Genomic DNA, 21,908 nt, shown 5'->3' with positions numbered 1-21,908 from the left:
CAACCTTAACCTTCTTGAAACTATGAATACAGCAAAGTACACAATCTTCTGAAACACTTAAATTCTCCTTCTGCCTGAAGACTCCTCCAGCCCCAGACAGCTCAACTTCCTATCTTCTCTGCATGTTTGTTATTCTTGGACATCAGTCCAGACTCACTTCAGCAAGAAAGATGCCCTCCTTCTTCAGAGGAGTGGGAAGGTAGGCATTTAACTAGCAATTGTAGACTCTCTTTGGTGGAGAAGAGGCTGTAAATAGTCCCATGCTTTAACAGTCATATCTGGTTTGCATCTGTCAGGGGCCTAGACTGGTGCTAGTTTTTGAAAATCACTGGAAGCTAGACTGGTGAAGGCTCTCTCCCTCCATGAAATACTTACAAACTGAGATAAGTATATGACTGAATCAATCATATTCATAGTCATATTAATTAACCTCATCTATTTTTCAAACATTCCAGGACAACTCCTAATTCTAATAATAACCCCCATTTTATCAGTACATGTATGTTAATTATATGCTTGTCTTTATTTCCTCCTTATTATGTACTCATTCTATGCTTTATCACATGCCCTGGGAAGAGGATGTTTATGTGTCATGTTGCCTTAGTTCAAAGTTTGAGGGTCTATTGAAAATCAGGTCGGCAGGGGTACTGTGCTTCCATATCACCAATTACTCCATTCCTGGATATATTTTATTTCTGAACTAATAATATTTTTGGTAGTTGTGGATAACTCTCAATTTGGGGTTTTGCTCGGTAGATTGATATGTCTGTACAAAGTAGTATAAAAGCAGCAAAATAAATAATGCTATCTTAATGCCAGACTACTTTGTCAGTGGTTCCTGAATGTGGTCTTGGGCCAGCAATATCAGTGTCACCAAGGTACTTGTTAGAAACGCATTGTGGTTCTAAAACTCGAGTGTGCATCAGATTTAGCAGGGGTTGTTAAAACTCTCGTGGCTAGACCCCATCCCCAGAGTTTCTGATACAGTAGACCAGAAGTCAGACCCAAGAATTTGCTTTTCTAGCAAATTCCCAGGTGCTGCTGATGCTGTGGGTCCAAGGAGCATCCTTTGAAAACCACTAGTTTGGTACAATGGTTGTTAACTCTGGCTGCAGATTAAAATCACCTGAGGAACTTTCAAAGCATGTCTGGAACAAGAGGCCACCAGCTCTGTAGGTGGCGCCTAGGTAACAAATTATTCTGTAGTTCCCAGGTGATTGTAATGTGTAGCCAGGAGAGAAAGTAACTGGTCCAGAACTGGGAGTCCAGAAGTCCTGGCCTTGTGGAAGAGTGACTATCTGACCCCAAGTGATTTTCACCATGTCACATGCAAAAGGGACAGGAGAACTGGAGGCCTGGTTATCCCCCTGGGTATGGGATTATTTCACTATGTGGCTTACACAAGTCACCTTACTTCTCTTGGTCTTTGGTCCTTCAAACAAAATGAAAGAATTAATAAAGAAGATTGTCTGTGACTTTAAAATGTTTTTATGGAAAAATTTTCTTTTTCTTTCTTTTTTTTTTTTTTTTTTTTTAAAGAGAACACTCTAGAAAACATTTAAAATGCAGGTGGCAAGTGAGCTGGTTGGGGCAGAAGCATGAGTGGGGAGCTGCCCCTTCTGGGCCCTGCTCCTTTTAGTCCCAACTCTCTAGTCAACCTGCATGATGAAGACTTGTACATCCATCCGTATGTTGGGAAATTTAAAAGCCCAGTTTGGAGTGGAAAGGAAAATGACTTTCTGCAAAGCTCCTTTTGACTTCTCCCACATTTCTGTTAGAGTCCTTAGTCGTAACCAAGGTCCTCAGATGGAGAGGGGGTTCTCCAAGGAAGGCCCTTTTCACTCACCTTCAGGTAATACATGGGCCGCATCTCATAGGTCATTCCCAGGAAATGCTGCGTCACCACTTCTGCATGCTTCTCACTGATCTGGCTCATCCACTGATAGATCTGAAACAGCCCAGGAGGACCATGGCTGTCAATAGGAAAAGCCCCGATTGCCTCTAAGATAACCTTTGCTTTCACTAAGACATGGAAATCGGTACTGTGCTAAACAAAACAGAAACCAACCCATGAACTGTTTCCTCCCACCTTTCCTTTTCTGTAAAGCTCTTTTCCTTTCCTCTACTCTGCTAACAAGTCTTAGGACACCCTGTTGCACCTTATGAATAAGTAATTGAGAATTAACAACTTCAATAATCCACCACGAACCCTGCAGAGACGATGGATAACCACACATCTTTTACACTGTCACCAGAATTTGCTTTCACGTGGCACATAGTCAAGCAGAAGTTTCAGGTTAAGCTTATTATGTGGGATCTTCTTCCATCTTTATGAATCCCAATGGCTATGGTTTGGCTGTTGTTTGTGCCTCAGTGTGGTGATGTGGGAGCTGACGGAACCTTTAAGAGGTGCGACCTAGTGGGAGATCGTTAGGTCATTGGAGTCCTGCCCTCAGAAGGGAAAACAGTCCCCTGGGGTGAATTCTCTTGGGGTGGGGTCAATGGTGTTGAAAGTCTAAGCCTGACCCCAAGACTCTCTGGCTTCCTGTTTGATGATGTAATTTCTTCCTCCCACACATGCTCCTGCCTTTGCTACCCACCATGATCAGATGCAGCCAAGGGGTCCTCACCAGAAACTGCACCATGCTGTTTGGACTTTTCAGGCTTAAATTTTATTTTGGCTAAATAAACTTCTTCCTAATAAAGTTAAGCCTACTCCTCCAGGTATTTCATCATAGTCATGGAAAGCAGACTAATATACCAACAGTATCTTTTGCTATGTTCCAAGATTAGAGAAAACCTGGTTATAACCTTCCCAAAACATACAAATTGAGGTTTCTAACCCCTTATTTTGATATAGATATTAACAAAGAAACCTCCCTTGTGCATTCTGAAAAATATCATGACCACCACCAACTTCTCCCCCATGTGAAGTCCTCTCTCACCTCCTCCATGGGGTGGTATTTGTTGTAGGAATAGGTCTCCAGACTCTTCCAAGGACTCCCTGTCTTGTCCACCACCTGTTTCCTGTGTTGTGCTAAGGATCTGCAAAGGGAAGAACACAAGATAAAAAACTGTGAAGAAACAAGTATATTCTGAGGGTTAGAAAGCTGATCAGGAAGGTAGTAGAAATCAGTGTGCACAGGATTTGAAGTAAGAAAACCAGTGTTGAATCCTGGCTCTGTGATTTACTAATTGTGAGATCTTGGGTAACCATTTAGCTACTCTGAGCTATAATTTCTTTATCTATAGGGTGAGGACAATCATTTAAACCTTGCAGGAGGCTAGTATGATTCAATAAGACTGTGCAGATAAAACACACTTTCAAATTTGTAAAAGAAATAATAGCTAAGATTTATTGAACTAAAACTTTTTATGAGACATGCACTGTTCTAAGCAATTTAAATCTCATTTACTTCTCTCTAACACTCTGAGATAGATACTCTTATTATCTCTACTTCAGACATGAAGAAACTGAATCACCTAGAAAGTGTTATTGGGATTTAAACTCAACAGTCTGACTAAAGAGCGTGTAATATTAACCACTGTGCTGAATATAATGGTGAGAACTAATCTTTATGCAGTGGTTTATCTTTTGTTTAAGTAAACATTTTTAGAGCACTTTTAGGTTCACAGCAAAATTAAGTGGAAAGTACAGATGGTCACATTCAGTCCCTATTCCCACACACACAAAACCTCCCCCCATATAGACATCCCACAACACAGTGGTACATTTGTTACAACCAATGAACCTACAGTGACACATCATCACCCAAAGTCCATAGTTTACATTTGGGTTCACTCTTGCACATTCCATGAGTTTGGAGAAATGTTTAATGATACATATCAACCATTATAGTGTCCTACAGAATAGTTTTGCTGCCCTAAAAATTCCCTATGCTCTGCTAATTCAGCTCTCACTCTCCAAACCCCTAGCAAGTACTTAATTTTTTTTCTGTTGTCATAGTTTTGTTTTTGCAGAATATCATATAATCAGAAGCATACAAGGTATAGCCTTTTCAGACTGGCTCCTTTCAATGACTAATATGCATTTCCTCCATGTGTTTTCTTCCATGTCTTCTCATGACTTGATAGCTCATCTCTTTCTTGGGGCTGTATAATATTCCTTTACCTGCATACTCTTATTCCTTTACTACTCATCTACCTAAAGGCATCTTGATGTCTTCCAAGTTTTTGGCAATTATTAATAAGGCCGTCATAAACATTCAAGCACAGGTTTTTGTGATAATGTGTTTTTTAATTTATTTTGGTGAATCCTAAGGAGTATAATTTCCAGATCATATGGTAAAGGGTGTTCAGTTTTGTAAGAAACTCTTCCAAAATTGCTGTAATATTTTGCATTCCCACCAGTAATGATTGTGATTTGTGGTTGCTCCACACCCTCAGTAACATGTGATGTTGTCAGGGTTGGGAATTTGGGTCACTTTAATAGATGTCCCGGGGTATATCTTTGTTATGATAATTTGTAATTCTCTATTAACAGATGATGTAAAACATCTTTTACATACATTTAATTACCATCTCTACATTGTCTTTGGTAATGTATCTGTTCAGGTCTTTTGTCAATTTTAAAAATCAGGTGGCACTTTTTTCAAAAGATGAGTTTTAAGAGTTCTTTGTATATTTTGTTCCACAGTCTTTTATCAGATGTACTTTTCATAAATATTTTCTCTGAGTTCATGGCTTGACTTCTCATTGTCTTCACATTTGCTTTTGCAAAGTAGAAGTTCTTAATTTTAATGAAGTTCAGCTTTTTAAATGATTACTTTCATAGATTGTGACTTTTCTGTTGTGTCTATAATTTCATTGCCATATCCCAAATCATTTAGGTTTTCCCCTAAGTTATCTTCTAGAGTTTTATCATTTGCATTTAATGTTTAGGCCTATGAGACATTATTGAGTTAATATTCTGATTCACTCTTCTGTGCCCGGATGTCTAGTTATTCTAGTGTTGTGTGTTGAATATTTTGCTCTGTTGCATTATCTTTGCTTCTTTGTCAAAGATTAGTTGGCTATATTTATGTGTATCTATTTCTGGGTTCCCTGTTCTCTTTCACTGATTTGTCTATTCTTTTGGCAAAACTCCAGTGTCTTGATTACTATGGCTGCATATTTAGTTTTGAAATCAGGTAACATCAGTCCTCTGACTTGATTTTTCTCTTTCAACATTTTGTCAGCTATTCAGGGACTTTTTCCCCTCCACATAAACTTTAGAATCAGTTTGTTGATAATAACCACAAAATAACTTTAATAGAATTTTAATAGAGATTGTGCTGAATCTATAAAGTTGGAAAGAAGTAACATCTTGACCATTTTGAATATTCTCATATATAAGCATAGAATATGCCTCTTTATTTGTTTTTTTTTCAAAAGAATTCTATAGGTATGCTGGGTGTGGTGGTGCACACCTGTAATCCCAGTGACTCTGGAGGCTGAGTGTTTTAGAGAGCTTTTTCACAGCTTTGATGAAAAGACCAGAGGAGAACAAATTTAGGGGAGGAAAAGTTTATTTAGGAGCTCATGATTTCAGAGGTCTCAGTTCATAGAGAGCCGGCTCCATTCTTCCGGACTTGAAAGAACATCATGGTGAAAAAATATGGTGGAGGAAGCAGCTCCTGTGATGATCAGAAAGCAGAGATAGACTCCCCTCACCAGATACAAAATCCAGGCCCTGAAGGCATGCCCCCAAGGACCCACGTCCTGCAGCCACACCCTACCTGCCTGCAGTTACCACTCAGTTATCCCATCGGGGGATTAATTCACTGATTGGGTTAATACACTCATAATCCAATCATTTCTCCTCTAAACCTTTTTGCATTGTCTCATACATGAGCTTTTGGGGAACACCTAATATCTAAACCATAACACTAATGCAGGAGGATCACAAGTTCAAGGCCAATCTTAGCAATTTAGCAAGATCCTGTCTCAAAATGAAAAATAAAGAGGGCTGGGGTGTGGCTCAATGGTAAAGCATCTCTGGGTTCAATCCCCAGTACAAAAAAAAGAAAAAAAAAAAAAGAATCATAGGTTTATCCATATAGATCTTACAAAATTTGCTAAATTTATGCCTAAGCATTTCATTTTGGGTGCATCTTATGTTAATAAGTGTTACATGGTTTTTATATTTCAAATTTCACCTATTCATTGCTTGGTACATTGAAAAGCAATTGATTTTCCTATGTTAACCTTATATTCAGCAACTTTGCTATAATCATTTATTTGTATTGGGAAGTGTTTTTGTTGCTGATTCTGATTTTCTACATACACAATCATGGCATTTGCAAAAAAAGAACAATTTTATTTCTTCCTTCCTAATCTATATACCTTTTATTTCCCTTTCTTGTCTTATTGCATTAACTAAGGCCTTCCATTAGAATGTTGAAAAACATTTGCAAGGGCAAATACCCTTTTCTGACTGATCTTAATGGCAAGCTTCTAATTTTTCACCATTAATTAGGATGTTAGTTATAGGGTTTTTATGTTCTTTATGTATTTTTTATGTTATTAATTATATACTATGAGTGAATATGTTCTCTTAGGTGCTAGTTGAGGAAATTGTTCTTTTTTTTAATCATAAATGAGTATTGAATTTTGCCAATACTTTTTCTACCTCTATCGATATGATCATGTGATTTTCTTTCTTTAGCCTGTAGTCGTAGTGGATAACATTAATTGATTTTTGAATGTTGAAGCAGCATTGCATAATTGGGATAAATTCCATTTGATCATGGTACATAATTCTTTTTACACATAACTAGATTGAATTTTCCAATATTGGGTTGAGTGTGCTTATATCTGTTTATGAAAGATTTTGGTCTGTAGTTTTCTTTCCTTGTAATGTCTTTGTCTGATTTTGTTGTTAGGGTAATGCTAACCTCATAGAATGAATTAGGAAGAATTATTTTGGTTTTCAACTTCTAAAGGGATTGTAGAGAATTGGTATAACTTCTTTAAATGGTAGAATTCATCAGTGTACCCGTCTGGGTGTGATGCTTTCTGTTTGAGAGAGTTATTGATCATCAATCCCATGTCTTCAAAAGATACAGACTTGTTTCCCAACTATCTACTTATGATTTATCTTTAGCAATTTAATAAGACCATACGGTTCCTCCTCTATACCAGATATTGCATTAGCACCTAAGAGAACATATCCACTCATAGTATAAAATTTGATTTTCCCTACAACTCTCTGAAGTGTTATTATCTATGTTCTACAAATAAGACCAGGAAAAATTAAGTCACTTGCAAAGAGTCACAGAGCCAGTAAGTCATACAACTGGTATTCTTTCTCTAAACCACACAAATATTTGATGAATGCTTTTGTTCCCTAGCCAAAAGGCTTTGTTGAGGCAAGAAATGGAGTTATGAGTTTGTTGTAAGAGCATACTAACTGTTAATTCATTTGCTCTATTGGGCAAATATATGAGTGACTATATACATATATACATATACATATGGTATATATATATATATATATATATATATATATATATATGACATATACATATGAGTGATTATTATGGCAAGGGTACTGGCATGTGAGTATTTGGAGATGCTGTGGTATAAACTTTTGTGTAGTTTTCCTGAATTGCAAGGAAATATGTTGGAGATCCAACCTGCTAATATTTCAATAACTTTTATCTCTTTTTCCACTTTCAAAAAAAAAACTTTTGTGGTATTGCCCCTTCTTTATCTCCAGGTTTTCATTTCTTTATTTGTAAAAATGAGAAAACAACAGTATCTTCTCAAAGGATTTTTATACGGATTAAATAAATTAATCTATTTTTAACAGTGAACATAATTTTTTCATGTAATCAATTCCGTATAAATGTTAGAACACAATAATTCAAAACAAAGCAAAAACCACATTTAGCTGCCATGCTATTAAAAATAAAAATTTACTGAGAATAATTCAGCCATCTAATTAGTATTATTCTTAAACTATGCCACACTACAAAATATTTTGATACAATTAACTGAAACAAATTCTATATCATTATCTAAATCCAACAAATAAATAAATAATATTTTAATTTTTTTACCTAGTTCATTTAGTATCATGCACCATAACTACCTACTGTAATGGAAATAAACTTCTCCACAGAATTTCACTACTTTAAACTTGGAGTTGTATTAATTATTCTTAATTATTAATAATACTTAAAATAATAATTTGAATTTAGCAGAAGCTCTTTGTCCTCAAAATTGTAAATGTTTAATTATACTGTTGAATGAATATTTAGCCTTCTTAAGTGAAAATCTCAAGAGGTTGGATTAACTAAATAATTAGCTAAAACAATGAAAATGAATTTTAGAAGATTAAAAGAAACAAATGTTATTTTTAAATTGTAAGAGTTGAGGAGCAATGTGCTTCTTCATATTATTCATAGATTCATTTCTAATATTATTATTCACACATATACATAGGCTCAAGTAATATGTTGACACTGATTGTTTTAAAACATCATCTTAGAAAGAAAAATACATATACACCCTAGTGTGTTTCAAATTCATAAAAATTCAATTACACTTAAATTTTCAGGAGCACATTTTATGTCTATTAACTAATCAGAAAATATATTTTATAATAACATTAGTGGACCCTTACTGAGCACCATATGCAGGGTGCTGGTCAAAGTGCTTTATTATCATCTTATTTATCCATTCAACAACCCAGTGGGTATGTATTCTAATTACTTTATACGAAGGTAGTAATTGGTAGGAGTAATAGAAGATTTCTTTACTGCCATTTAAAATCTACTTTTAAAAGTAAAATAATTTAGCTATTAAATGACAAGGTAGGAGATATAATAAGTAAGTGCCTGATTACCCGTTAAATGCTGCTCAAAGTCCATTAAAGTCAGGAGAGGGAGAATTCCAAACTCAGGCTTAGCCAATAACAACAACCACCACCATTTTACTGGAACTGTTTTCAGAACTCAGTATCTATATATCTACATCTATATCTGTCTGTACTACTCATTTAAACTTAATAACAATCTTTCAGTCTTTACTGCAAATACTATTATTCTATGTTTTTTTAATTTTTTTCTGAAGATTTTGTTACACAGGCCCAACTATCTTGTATTACACCCTAAAATATCAGTTGTATTGTTTACTAGCCCATTTCTAAATTGGCTACATTTGATCTGAACTACAAAGAGAACAGTAAGTATCACTGTTCAGACATCATGTGAAAATACTTGTAACCCTTTTCAGAATGGGGAGAAGAGAGAATGAAGCAAATGAAGACCAATTTTCCAGCCTCCTTTGGAAACTGGTTCCTACTCTGTTCTGTCTGTCATTCTTGCCAGGAAACAAGGTCACTACAGACACTTGCACAGTAGTGCTGTGTGTAAGCGTGGTGGCTGTTCTTTGTTCCTTCACAGAGTTTAGCCTGGGGTTTGTCTTGTCACAGGCATCTACTCAGTGGAGTGGGAAAGTGAATGTGGTCCTCCCTTGGTCCCCCCTGCCCTAAGATGTTCAAGTCTCTTAGATCAAATCTTGTGGTATTTGCATAATACTTATAAACATCCTCCTGTGTATACTTTAAATAATTTCTAGATTATTTACAATAACTAATGTTGTGTAAACAGTTTTTATACTGGGTTGTTTGGGGAATTATAATAAGAATAGAAATCTGTAAACAGACACAATTTTTTCCTAAACATTTTCAATCTGAAGTTGGTTGGATTGGTCTATGTGAAATCCGTAGACAGGGAAGGCTAATGATACACTAAAAAAGCAGGATTATATTTGCTGGATTTTTGTTTCAAGTGGACTTGGAACCCCTGGAAATATCACAACACAGAGGGGAATAGACTAAAGCAGGGAAAGCCCTCAAGCACAAACATGTGGCTGTCCCTCAGCTAATATTCATAAGACGTGTGAGTGTGATGCTTTCTAAACTCAGCATTGAATGACTGGGTCCATCTAATATGCCAGAAACAGAAAGGGCTGGGATTTGGGTGCAAATCTCTAATATTAAAAGTGCTTATCATTTTTATATGAAACTAAAACAATACTTAAACCCCAGAAACTTAGTTCAAGTGAATGTTTAAGCCATATACTTACAAAGGCTGTTCCTGGTTTCTAGGCAATTTCTTGGGTAATGCATAATACATGTAGGAAGGGCAAGAAAAAACTGGCTAATCCCCCAAATTATCACCATTCTCTTCTCACCAAGCAAATGAAAAGATTATTGTACTTTGTGTATTCTTTTTGAATAGATTCATAAAATGTTTAACAGAGAAAATGATCCTTTGGGGTATATTATTAATAAATGCTACAGATCAAAGATTGCCTGGTTAGAATTCTTGGAGGAATGTATAAACAGGCTGAACATAATGAATATTGAGGCAAATTTTGTGTTTTAAATACTTAGTGAAGAAACAGTCATGTGAATATTTTATGTAGCAATGTTTTTCTGATTTTTATTTTCCTGCTTACAAATTTAACATATACTGAAGGTAGAGAATTCAGAAAGTATGAAGAGGAGAAAAGAATAGAAAAATAGATAAAAGAAGAAAGGAAAAATATTCAATAATTCCACCTCCCTGAGTGAACCCCTGTTGGTATCTTGACATATTTTTTCAGTCTTGCATATATTTACAGCAGGTTAGATCTCTATGATTTTGCATTTACTCCTTTTAATTCCATATCTTACCAGAGACATTTCTTCCAACCAATGAAAACTCTTTTAAACATTATTTTTAATGACCACATAATATTTTCCAATTAATATCTTTACATAGTATCATTTATTTTAATATTTTCTTTTGTATTAGATTAAGTTATTTCTTTTGGAAGGAGTTGCTATTATAAATAATTATGCAGCTAATAACTTCTTGTACAAATATTTATTCTCATTTCTCGTTATTTTCTTGAGCTATATTCCAGTAAAAAAGAATTAGTAGGTTAAAGAGGACAAACAGTTTCATGCCATTTGATTCATATTGATAACTCTCAGATGATTTTATAGATGTAGGCTTTTTTGGAAAGTGTGCAATATATAAATAAAGGACCACTTCCTGAGATGCTCAAGGTAAAGACTACAAGTTTGTAATCTCTTTTAGTTCAGATTTCCTAGACTATTATTGCACATATTATAGTAAATAATTTTGAAAATTACAGCTAACCTATAGGTTTTGAGTTAGTAAAAGTTACATAAAAGTAGTCATTATTTTATATCAGCAAATAATAACGAAAATAAAAATACCCAACAAGAACGAGATCAAAAGATTTGAAATGTCTTCCTCAAATGCAGTCATGAGGAGTTGTCCAGTGGACACTCTCTTATCTATGTCCTTCTGCCTGAGCCTAATTATTAATTGACCTGGACATGCCAATCTTTTTCTTTAAATAAAAGCATTATGCATGTTCATTATGGAATATATTCAGAGTGAAAACTAGCTGAGGAAAGAGGGAAAAAAATCACCAAAGATAATAATTACCATTTTGGCATACATTTTTAAGTACTTCATTTTATTTTGTATCCTGCATCTTTTCTTTAGCACAAAACATGCATTTTCCCATGCCATCAAATTTCTTTCATAATGATTTTTTGAATAGATGAATGATATCCCATTATCATATATCATATATGAAAGCAAGTGAACTAATATAAGAACTGAGAAAGACATGTCTAAACAGATTTTTGGCATCAAATACATTCTGAACTTTATTTTTATATTCTTAATCAGACTGTCTGAGATTACCAAGTCTGGGGCAAAACCCAGGGTGGGTTTCTTTGCTCTGGGAGAACAAATTTGTTGCAAGATTACTTTAATCATGAAGCATGGATTACAACCACACACATTTGATGAAATGTGGCAAAGGAGGAAAATAATGAGCTATGTGTGAATAAGGAAAAATATAATTTATCAGGAAACTACACACACACACACACACACACACAGAGTTTAACATTTATTATATATTTAGAGAAGTTATGATCCCTTAAGAATAGAGAAAGACCACCAAAAATTGGCAAATGACATGAATGGAAAATATATTTTTAAAAACTGAGTAATGAATAGGACAAAATATTTCACCTTATTAAAATCAACAAAAATACAAAGAAAGTCAACAGTGGATATTTTTCACTTTGACCCAGAAATTTCACATTTTATAATTTGTATTCAGAAAATTAAAATTTGCAAAAGAAAAAAATATTTAGGTAGTTGCTCTGCATGGCATTATTTGTAAAAAGGAGAAACAGAAATTAATCAAATGATGGAATATTATTAGCAATTGCAATGTTTTAAGTGAATTATGAATGTCATAGGAAAATTTCTTCAATGCAATTTAATTGAAAAATTCCAATAATAGCACCATAAACACAATTAGGTATCTATTTATCTAAAAATATTATCAGTTATTATTCCAGGTGAAATTATTTGATAATTTTAAACATTTTTCTTAATAATTAGAATAAGGTGATTTACCAGTTGAGAAACTATGAAAATAAGGGATATAATTTTTTTATTATAATTTCCTTTTTACAATCATAAAACATGAGATAGCTATTGGTATTTGTCATAAATTGTACTAGGAAATGTTTGTGAGATGTTTATTTATTGAAGAATTAGTAGAGTAATCTTCCATGATAAAACCCCAGTAATAACAATTATTCTCATGTCATGGTGGTGTGCATACATAGGAAGCAGGGAGAATCTAGCTGCAATGGATCTTGAAAAAACTTTCCATTTAGACAATCTAAATCTTCACACTCACCTATCATATCCCAGCCCCCCAGGAACGAGCATCCCCAAGAGGTAAAGGGTCCTCAGCAGAGGCTTCATTCTTCTGTAGACAGAGCTAGAAAATCCTGGGCCACTATTTCTGGTCAGTAACTCAATGTCTTTGAGAATGCATCAAGACCTTGGCTCACAGATAAGATAAGTCAGTCAATGTATGTCTCAGCAGAAACAATTGAGCAATTGCTTCATTAACTCCATCATGTCCTCAAACACCCTTTTGAACACTAGAAAACACTTTACCATTTTATATGTCATTTCTCCTCTAAAAGTCAATTTATACAAGCTCTTGATTCCACTAGACCAAAAAGAAATTTCCTCAGCATTTATGTAACCCAACATGGGACAAATAAATTCCTCTCTGCATTTCTAGGAATTTCCGTCACCTCTACTCCCGGAGTCACTACAACTGTTCCTCTTTCCACACAGGTCTACTGGGTGCAATAGATGGAGTGTCTTTTACTCTCCTCATGGTGAGCATGGTCATTATTCAGAATCCACTGCCACAATCTAAGGCTTGTCCAGAATCAAATGCCTTCTTTTGTTCTGATAGACCACTTCTTATGCAAGCCCAGGTCTCTCCAGATCTGAGCAGTGAAAACAGTTTAAATTCCTTCCAAGGTGGATTTCTCCCCCAACCTCTGTCTCACATAAAGAACTCTATCAGACACCACACTGTGTGTTCAGACACACTTAAGTCTCAATGACCAGTGAAAGTAAACTCAGGTTGCAGTTAAAGATCTACTTGAGCAAGTTCAACCTGAAGAGGACCAGGTAGAGGATTTAAATGACGTCCTGGCCACCTAGAAGCCCACTGTGCCCAGAACTCAAGTGAAGAAAGGATTTGAAGAAAGTGAGAATTATTCACTGACTCAAATGCTAAAAAGTGGAATCGGACAAAGACTGAGAACTAACCCCGTTGGGTGTCCTGGAGAAATTGATTAGAGCTATTTCAGTGAATATATGGCAGGGTCAAAAGCCTGTCTGGTGCTGATTACAGAAAGGAAGGGGAGTGAGAAGGTGAAAGCAACCAGGCCAGGCGCACACCTGTAATCCTAGCAGATCTGGAGGCTGAGACAGGAGAATCTCGAGTTCAAAGCCAGCCTCAGCAACGAAGAGGCACTAAGCAACTCAGTGAGACCCTGTCTCTAAATAAAATACAAAATAGGACTGGGGATGTGCCTCAGTAGTTGAGCAACCCTGAGTTCAATCGCTGGTATCCCCCGCAAAAAAAGGCGAAGGCAGTGAATATAGAAAACTCACTCAGAACAGCTTACCTAAGACAATGCTCCCTAGAGAAAGCCACACTCTTCTGATCTGTCATTATCCTCTTGGGATACAGTTTATTCAGGAATCTTGAATTTAAATCCTAATGTTCTGAACAAGGAGTAAAATGCACCCACCCACCCACCCACTGTACTCTTCCACTCATGAAAGGAAAAGGACAGGGCAGGCATATGTTGGTACTAATTCTGGAGCAAGGGATTTAATGGAGTTGTCAGTTCCTAGTAGAACCTAGGATTGAGGGTGCCTTCTTTTCATTTCCTGCTCATTAGACTAGACCAAGATGGGTTCAGGACAAGGATGTATGGGTAATCTAAATAAAAAGCAAGGTTACCATAGTAACAAATATGTCAGTCCATGCAGTCATTATGAGGCAAAAGAACATAAATAAAAATAAAAATACATGAAATGCACAGTCAAATAATACATACAAATTGTCTGTAGGAACCTGAAAATAATTTTTAAAATGTGTTGTGAAGACATTTGGCACTACTACATAGGGTTTTCCTAACAGCCACTGATAATTGGATTTTCCTCAATCCCCATGTCCAATTTCACTGTAATATGTGGTCTCCTGCCAACCCCACTGGCCAAAGATTATCTTTCTATAACCTTATGGAATGCAAGCAGTAACCCAGAGCACTCGGGGCCAATGAACTGGAACCATGGGCTCCTTGCTAACAAGGGTGAATTATTATCACATCTTTCCTGGTGATTAGATTATTCCTTATCGTTGTGTTTTATAGCTTTCTAGTTAGTCATCTCAATACAATTTATTCACAATAATAGTGTTTTTTATTATTGCTGTTTTATAGTTCCTATAGCTATAAAATTTATTCTCAACTCTATTATTACAATATTCAACTACTAATGGAATTCTTGTTTTTATTTGATTGTGTTTTAAAGCCATAACAATAAAATTTACTCCAAAAAATATTACTGCAAGTTTTATGCTCTTTAAACTATTTGATAGAATGCCTCCAAACACATGTGGTTCTTTAAACCACAGGAGAGAAGGCGGCCAAAATATAAACATGGTTCTAAGAAAAAAGCAGAGGGGGGGGCAGGTAGCAATTGGTCTCTATTGTGGTGAGACTGTGTTCTTTGATAAACTAAGTAATGGACTGAAAGAAATGAAAGGACCTTAGAGATAACTGATTTAAAGGAAGATTAAATTCTAACTGACTGAAATATTATTTTAAAAAAACAACTTCTTTCTAGTACCTGCCAAGCCCTACACATTTCCACCATCTTCATACTCCCAAGTAATATGCTCTCAAAAAAGGTAATATGCTCTCAAAATAATGTCTATGATTTCTCCAGACTCAGAGTTGCATGGCTGGTTGCCATATTAGTTGGAGACAGGTTTCTGTGAGATATTACCAAAGGCCAGGGTCATTTGGAAGGTAAACAACTTCAGGGACTTAAGAACTGGAAGGCACACAGCCAAGTCAGATCACCGTCTCCTTAGTTGCTGGCATTGACCCTGAACACAAGGACATTGCAATAAACCTCATCACCTGTGGTGCAGGTTTTATGCCTGGAACACTGAATCACAGGGGCTAAAACATGAATTATAATCCATCTAGGGGAGCAAAGTACTAATAAGATTCAAGCAAGAGCTATGTCAGACTAGCATCAATTAAGGTATAATTAAGGGCTTGGTCTCAGATGATTGATCAATGGTTACAAGGAAGGATGAAGGCAGACTGGGTGGAGATACATACTGGTTGATGCTCAGAGATTATGACCTTTGTAGCAGAAGAAGTACAATCTAGATTTGATTTCTGAGGCATCACTAAGAACAGGTTCTGACAGAAGCTTTGACAGATTGCTGCTATCATCCAAAGCAGTAAATGAGTGGATGGATGGATGGATGGATGGATGGATGAATGGACGGACAGACAGACAGATGGAGGGAAAGATGCACGGACAGATGCATGGATGAATCTGCTTGATCTAACTGCTCACATATTATGAAGGCACTTAGCTTGCTGTGACCATCTACTTCCCTTTGCCCAGCTGTGGTAGCTATGCAAGTGCTCAACTCAGATTGACCTTCAAGATAAAAACTACTGCACACCTCTGTCTGTGGAGGTCTTTAGAATCTTACCAAGTATGCAAACTGAGATTATGTACCACTGAACACCCGCTCCCTGCCCCCACCATCAGTGACTGAGCACAGAAGTGGTGCAAAGGCTCACCATTACACCTACCGACACAGGTTGTCTCTAGGGACAGCCTTCTGGGAGCTGCGCCAGAGTCTGGTGCCTTTACTACCGAATCCTCATTTCTTCTCCATCTCTGTTCACAGCTGTCAGACATGCATCATGGATGAAAGGCTTCCCTTGCCTTTTTCTGCTTCCTTTCCTCTTTTATCTTTCACAAGGATTATACCCCCAAACTCTCTTCCAGTCCTACCTCTATCATGGTATCTGCTTCTCAGATGACCCAACCAATATATCAGTCAGTCTCCAGGACAATGGAAATAAATAAATACTATTCATATTGAGTCATAGGGATCTTTCCAGACCTTCTGGATAATTAGATGCAGAAGCAAAACTCAAGTTTGGAAATAACAAGGATAATCCTAGATGGCCAGGCCTTAGCAAGCTTTCAAAACACAGCCCACAAATTAGTCCAAAATCACATGCTAGCTAAGGAACACACCAGACTAGCTAGCCAAGCAAAGAAAAGCAAAAAGAAGGGAAAGGAACAGAAGAAAATAAGAAAAAAGTGTTTTCTGTCTTACTGTTTTCTTGTCCTGTCTAATCTGTCCACACTTGCTGTGTGGCAAGGCAAGAGTCCTCAACTTTTTTATGAAGATAAACTTTGCTCCTGTCCTGGGATTAAAGTACCAGGATTGTCAGGAAAGGAAGAGGAGGAGAGAAGGAGTGCATGAGTGGAGGCAGGAGGATCAGGAGACTGAGGCGGTGCCAGAGAGGAGCGTGGCTTTCCCACAAAACCCCCAGCAAACTGACTGGGTGTGGAAATAGATCCAGGGAGCAGGAAGGGCAGTCAGCTTGGGAAATAGCCACTGGATACACTTTCATCTCTTTCTCGGTTGAACACTATTTCATTCAGCACCAGCCACCAACTAGTTTTCAGAGAGAACACCTCTGATTCATCACTAGAAATCATCACCCAGGAAAGCTTGATGAAGTTGGTTATCATTCTAGGGCTCGGCTTCCATCCATCATTCAGATACTTAAAGGGAAGGCATCCCGATGAGATCAAGCCTCCTTCCCTTCTCTGGATTTTGTCCCAGGTTCATTGCCCCACACCTTCTCATTTCTATCGAATATATTCAGAAAGGTCATTACAGATCATTACACATTATGACATTCATTTTCAGAACCTCAGTGCAATGTTACTGAGACAAATGCAGAGCAATCAATTAGAAGTCAGAAATCTGGGGTTCTCATCCTAGTTACATTTATCATCTATGTGATTTTGGGCAAACATTACTTGTGCTACTTTGTTTTGTATTGTTTTTTAAATCTCTCTCTCTCTCTCTCTCTCTCTCTCTCTCTCTCTCTCTCTCTCTATTCATATATATATATATGTATATGAATGTAGGGGTGTGTGTGTGTGACCTGTCTTGCCTCCCATTCAAGGCTGTGGAGCATCTTAAATAACATATGGGAAAGCCCTCTGAAAATTAAAACCATCAAGATGTATGGTACAATATTCATTGACACTAATAGCAATGATCTGTAACTAGATTCTAGTTCTACAGGGTTCCTCCAATATGAGACCATGCAGTACAAAAGAGAACAACCAAACTCCCCTAGCTGAAAATGTAGACCTGTTTTCTCTTTCACCATGAAAGGTATTATTGTAAAGTTCATCAGAGTATTTTCCCAAAAAACAGGGAGAGAAGGAGTTTCCCAGCTTTATATATATAAATATATATATATATGAAAATATATTTCTGAAATACAGCATGTGTTTGAAATGAGCTATGTCTTAGCTACTAAAATCAGCTATATATAATCTACCTCACTCTAACTCTGTTTATAAAGTAATAACACTTTCCAGCATAATTGACTTTTTCTATAAAAATATCCCTAATCTAATGTAATTCATATATTCCTGTTCCTGTAAATTTACCCTATATCTCTAAAACAATTTCTATAAAAGGATAGAAATTAGACTCCTACATTATTTCATAAATTGAGAATTAATCTTATACATGGAAAAATAACTGCTACTAAAATTATTATGGAGTTTAATAAACCCAAATACATTCTAATGTTTCAACTCCAAATTCATACACTGGGCCCCAACCAGATTTTTCAAGATTTCTACTGTTATTTCTATTCCTGGAAATACTGTCAGTGGAGGGGGGACCTCCTTTACCCTCAATTTTTCCTGGCCCTGCTTGCTTCTACACATTTTCTTAACTCCCCAGAAGGATACTTACTCTTTGACTCCACTGGGAAGTCTTTTTAACATTTAAAATAAGTGATGGAGTTCTAAATAAAGTTGACAGAATAATTACTATGTCCAAGACACTACTTTGATGCGCAAACAAACGTTATGTAGTAGGATGGATTATTCACCCCAACTACAGAAAATGGAGTCACAGAAAGATCTTCGCTGACGATGCTATATGCTATAGTCTGAACGTGTCCCCCAACCCCATGCCCCAAATTCATATTTGAAACCTAATCTTCAGTGCAGTTATGCTGGGAGGTGAGGCATCTGGGAGGGATGATTGGATCATGAGGACAGAACCCTCTGAATGTGAGTAGTGCCCATAAAGAAACAAAAGAGGGTATGATGCCTCTTTTGTCACCTGAGGACCCAGCAAGAGAGTGCCATCTGTGAAACAGAATCAGCCCTCACCAGAGAGAACCTGCGGGTCTCCTGATCTTGGGATTCCCAGCCTCTGGAACTGTGGGCAGTACATTTCTCTTTATAAATTACCCTGTTGAAGATAAGCAGTCATGACAGAACAAGATGCTAATACCTAAAATCTAGAATTGAAATAGGGGTCAGAAACCAGGAGCATCAGCAGGACCAGGCACTGTCCACTCTTAGACCCTCCCTCTGCAGATCCCAGGCCATTCCATTTCCTCACTTTGTATCCATCTGCTTACTATGGGTCCTGGACCCTCCCTCTAGCATTTCCTTCACCCCCCAATGAGTGCTTGGCCGCTCCTTCCACTGTTCTCTCAGCCTGGAGCGCCCCCTCTTCTTTGGGAGGGCAGAAGATCCCCCTCTGTCTCCCATCCTGGGTGGAGACTTCGCTTTGAGCATTGTGTTCATTCTCAGTCCCTAGAGCAGACCCTGGAATGGTAGGCATCTGGAAAATATTTGCTGCCTGGGTGAATTCTATTTTCATATTTATCCAATAATAGCAATGGCAAAATTTTCTCCACAAAACACCCACCCTAACCCCACTTTCTGTCCTTTGTGTTCTTTTACCAGCAAGTCGCAGAAGCATCTCTAAACAAATCATTTAGTCTTAACCAGCCTTTATGTCCGAGAGTGAAAATATCTCTCTCACAGTGTTACTGGGTGGGTTTCTTAAACCAAAACCGGCGTGTAAATTGCATAGCCCAGTAGTTCACTCACTCAGTTTCATTTTAGAATCGTCTGGGAGCCTGCACTGGGCGGGCTCCTTCCTCCTCAAACCAATTTCATTGGAATTCCTGGAGATGGGGCCCAGGAATCAGCATCTTTGCAATCCCATAGAGGGCTCTAATGGGCAGTCAGGGGCAGAACCTCTGGCGCCTGTTATGTTGTATGTGGTGGATGCCAAGTAGAATTTAAGCTTGCTTATTATTTTTCGTATCCAGACCTTGTGGAAGAGTGGATCTCTGAAGAGACCATGCCGATCTCCACCATCATTTATCTCAGGTTGTGCCCTCCCCTTTGCCAGCTCTAGTTCCCCTCCTCCAGGGGCTCTGAAGTTCCAGCTCTGAAGTCCTAGCTCCTTTCTGAAAGTTTTTTGGTTATTCCAACCCTGATCTTCTTTCCCTCTCAAATCCAGTGGCAAACTGAAAACTATTATAAAATCTACTTCCTGCCCTGATTCTTCCACGTTTGCAGTGGTTTCCTGAGTGTCCCATTGACATACCTCTCAGGCCTCCAGCTACTTACTAGACCCTGCAAAAGGATCTTTTTAAAAAATGTAAAATCAAGACTATCACATGAAATTAACAAGGGTCAAAGATTTTATTTAATTCATCAGTTAAGGAGAGACCCAATAAAATGTTATTACCACTTCAAAGGAGAATCAAAGAACCACATATACAGGCAACAAGAAATGTTAAGATGAATTTACAAATAGTTTAAAACTCAGTCCATTGCACCCCACTGAACATTATTCATTTGCATTTCTATGGAAAACTACTATTTGGATTATTTTTCTTTTCCTTCAATGTGCAGAGTTGCAAAATAGATTGGAAGACATTGAAAGAGATAACCACTAGTAGTGTTTTAGACATTGTCTAACTGTTATCACAATAGATGCCCCATAATCTTTGTGGCCTATTTCAAGACCTTTCACAATTTTTATTGACAGCACTCAGAATTTTTGAGGTCTATCAATAGATACTTGTTGGAATAGATAGAATAGTTAAGTGAATAATAAATAAAAATCTCAGGTACAGATTTGAATAAGATTAATTCAGCTAATGGCATTCCCAAATACTTATAGCCAAAGCAAAGCCAGTAGAATAGGCATATAATTTAGTTGATTGAGGATGTCAGTGGAAACAGGTTTTAATCCTTACCAAAATATGAAACTGAAGATTCAGAGATATTTTCAGGTAGATACCAGTCTCTGAACAGGAATTCCATGTGGGGGGTCCAGGGCCCACAAAGAAACTTAGGTATTGTCCCTGTTATCAAAACCAGGATAAATGATAGTGACTGAAAGTTATGAGAATTACAAAGTTTAACCACATGATTATGCAAATCTCATTTCCCCTGCTTTAAGGAAAATTTTTCTGTAAAAATTTAACTTCAGCGTTGTGGTTTAAGAGCCAATTTATTTTTTAAAATATTAATGTAAGTGTTTATTTAATTAGACAAGTGAACAAGATTTCACATGTTGAATACAAAGTTTGAAATTTTTAACAAGTACAAATTATTACAGAAACTTTCCTTACATTTGCATTCTGATCAATGTATTTGTTTTCAATGAAAGAAGACTACATCAAAGAAAAGCTCTTTTGAAATAATATTTTATCATGAAATATGTAGTTTAATTAATATTGACATACCCATGATGATTTATTAGGTTTGATAAAGTTACCTTGGCATGTTACCAAGGGGAGAGACTGAGTGAAGGGTATATATGAGCTCTTGTTGTACTATCTTTGAAGTCTTCTGTAAAACTAAAATAACCTATAAATGAAAGCGTTCATGATAATTGTTATGGGGCACAACTTAAGAACAGACCGATCACCACTGAGAAGTCCAAATTTGAGAGTCTTTATTAAGCCGGTTGACTGACTGTCTCACACAATGCCCCAAAAAATGGCTATTGGGAGAACAGCCCTGACCACAGGGTTGTAGGGGTTCTTATACCAAAAATCACATTAATCATAAGTGTCTGTTGCTATGATTCGAAATTACACATTAACATCAGGAGATCATCGACAGAGGGGGAAGTGGGTCAAAATGACCCTTACCTAGGTACAAACTCAAAAATGGTTACTAACATCCACACAATCGCTGTTCACATGGTACATTGTTTAGGAGCAATAGGAATCAAAAGAGAGCTATTTTATACTACATAGGAGTTGCCATTTTATATTATTAAACATGTCACACCAAGTAACTGATGATGGGCACAGAGGCGAGGTGTTCCCATGGGAGAAGCTCATT

The 21,908-nt window shown here is 36.8% G+C and overlaps 1 protein-coding gene across 1 annotated transcript in view; it reads right to left on the bottom strand.

Annotated features, from left to right (window-relative positions):
• Nucleotides 1–21,908, bottom strand: part of Cpo (carboxypeptidase O) — a 36,826-nt gene that overhangs the window by 12,137 nt on the left and 2,781 nt on the right. Inside the window, exons 2-4 of the mRNA XM_047543889.1 lie at nucleotides 16,280–16,339; nucleotides 2,946–3,045; nucleotides 1,847–1,948 (exon numbers count right to left, since the gene is read on the bottom strand). Of these exons, the coding sequence (XP_047399845.1) occupies nucleotides 1,847–1,948; nucleotides 2,946–3,045; nucleotides 16,280–16,339 (262 nt within the window). The remainder of the gene's footprint in view (nucleotides 1–1,846; nucleotides 1,949–2,945; nucleotides 3,046–16,279; nucleotides 16,340–21,908) is intronic.

Source organism: Sciurus carolinensis, chromosome 3 (genome assembly GCF_902686445.1).
Source record: "Sciurus carolinensis chromosome 3, mSciCar1.2, whole genome shotgun sequence".
In the NCBI taxonomy this organism is placed as follows: domain Eukaryota; kingdom Metazoa; phylum Chordata; class Mammalia; order Rodentia; family Sciuridae; genus Sciurus; species Sciurus carolinensis.
This window is presented reverse-complemented; position numbering and strand designations above follow the sequence as displayed.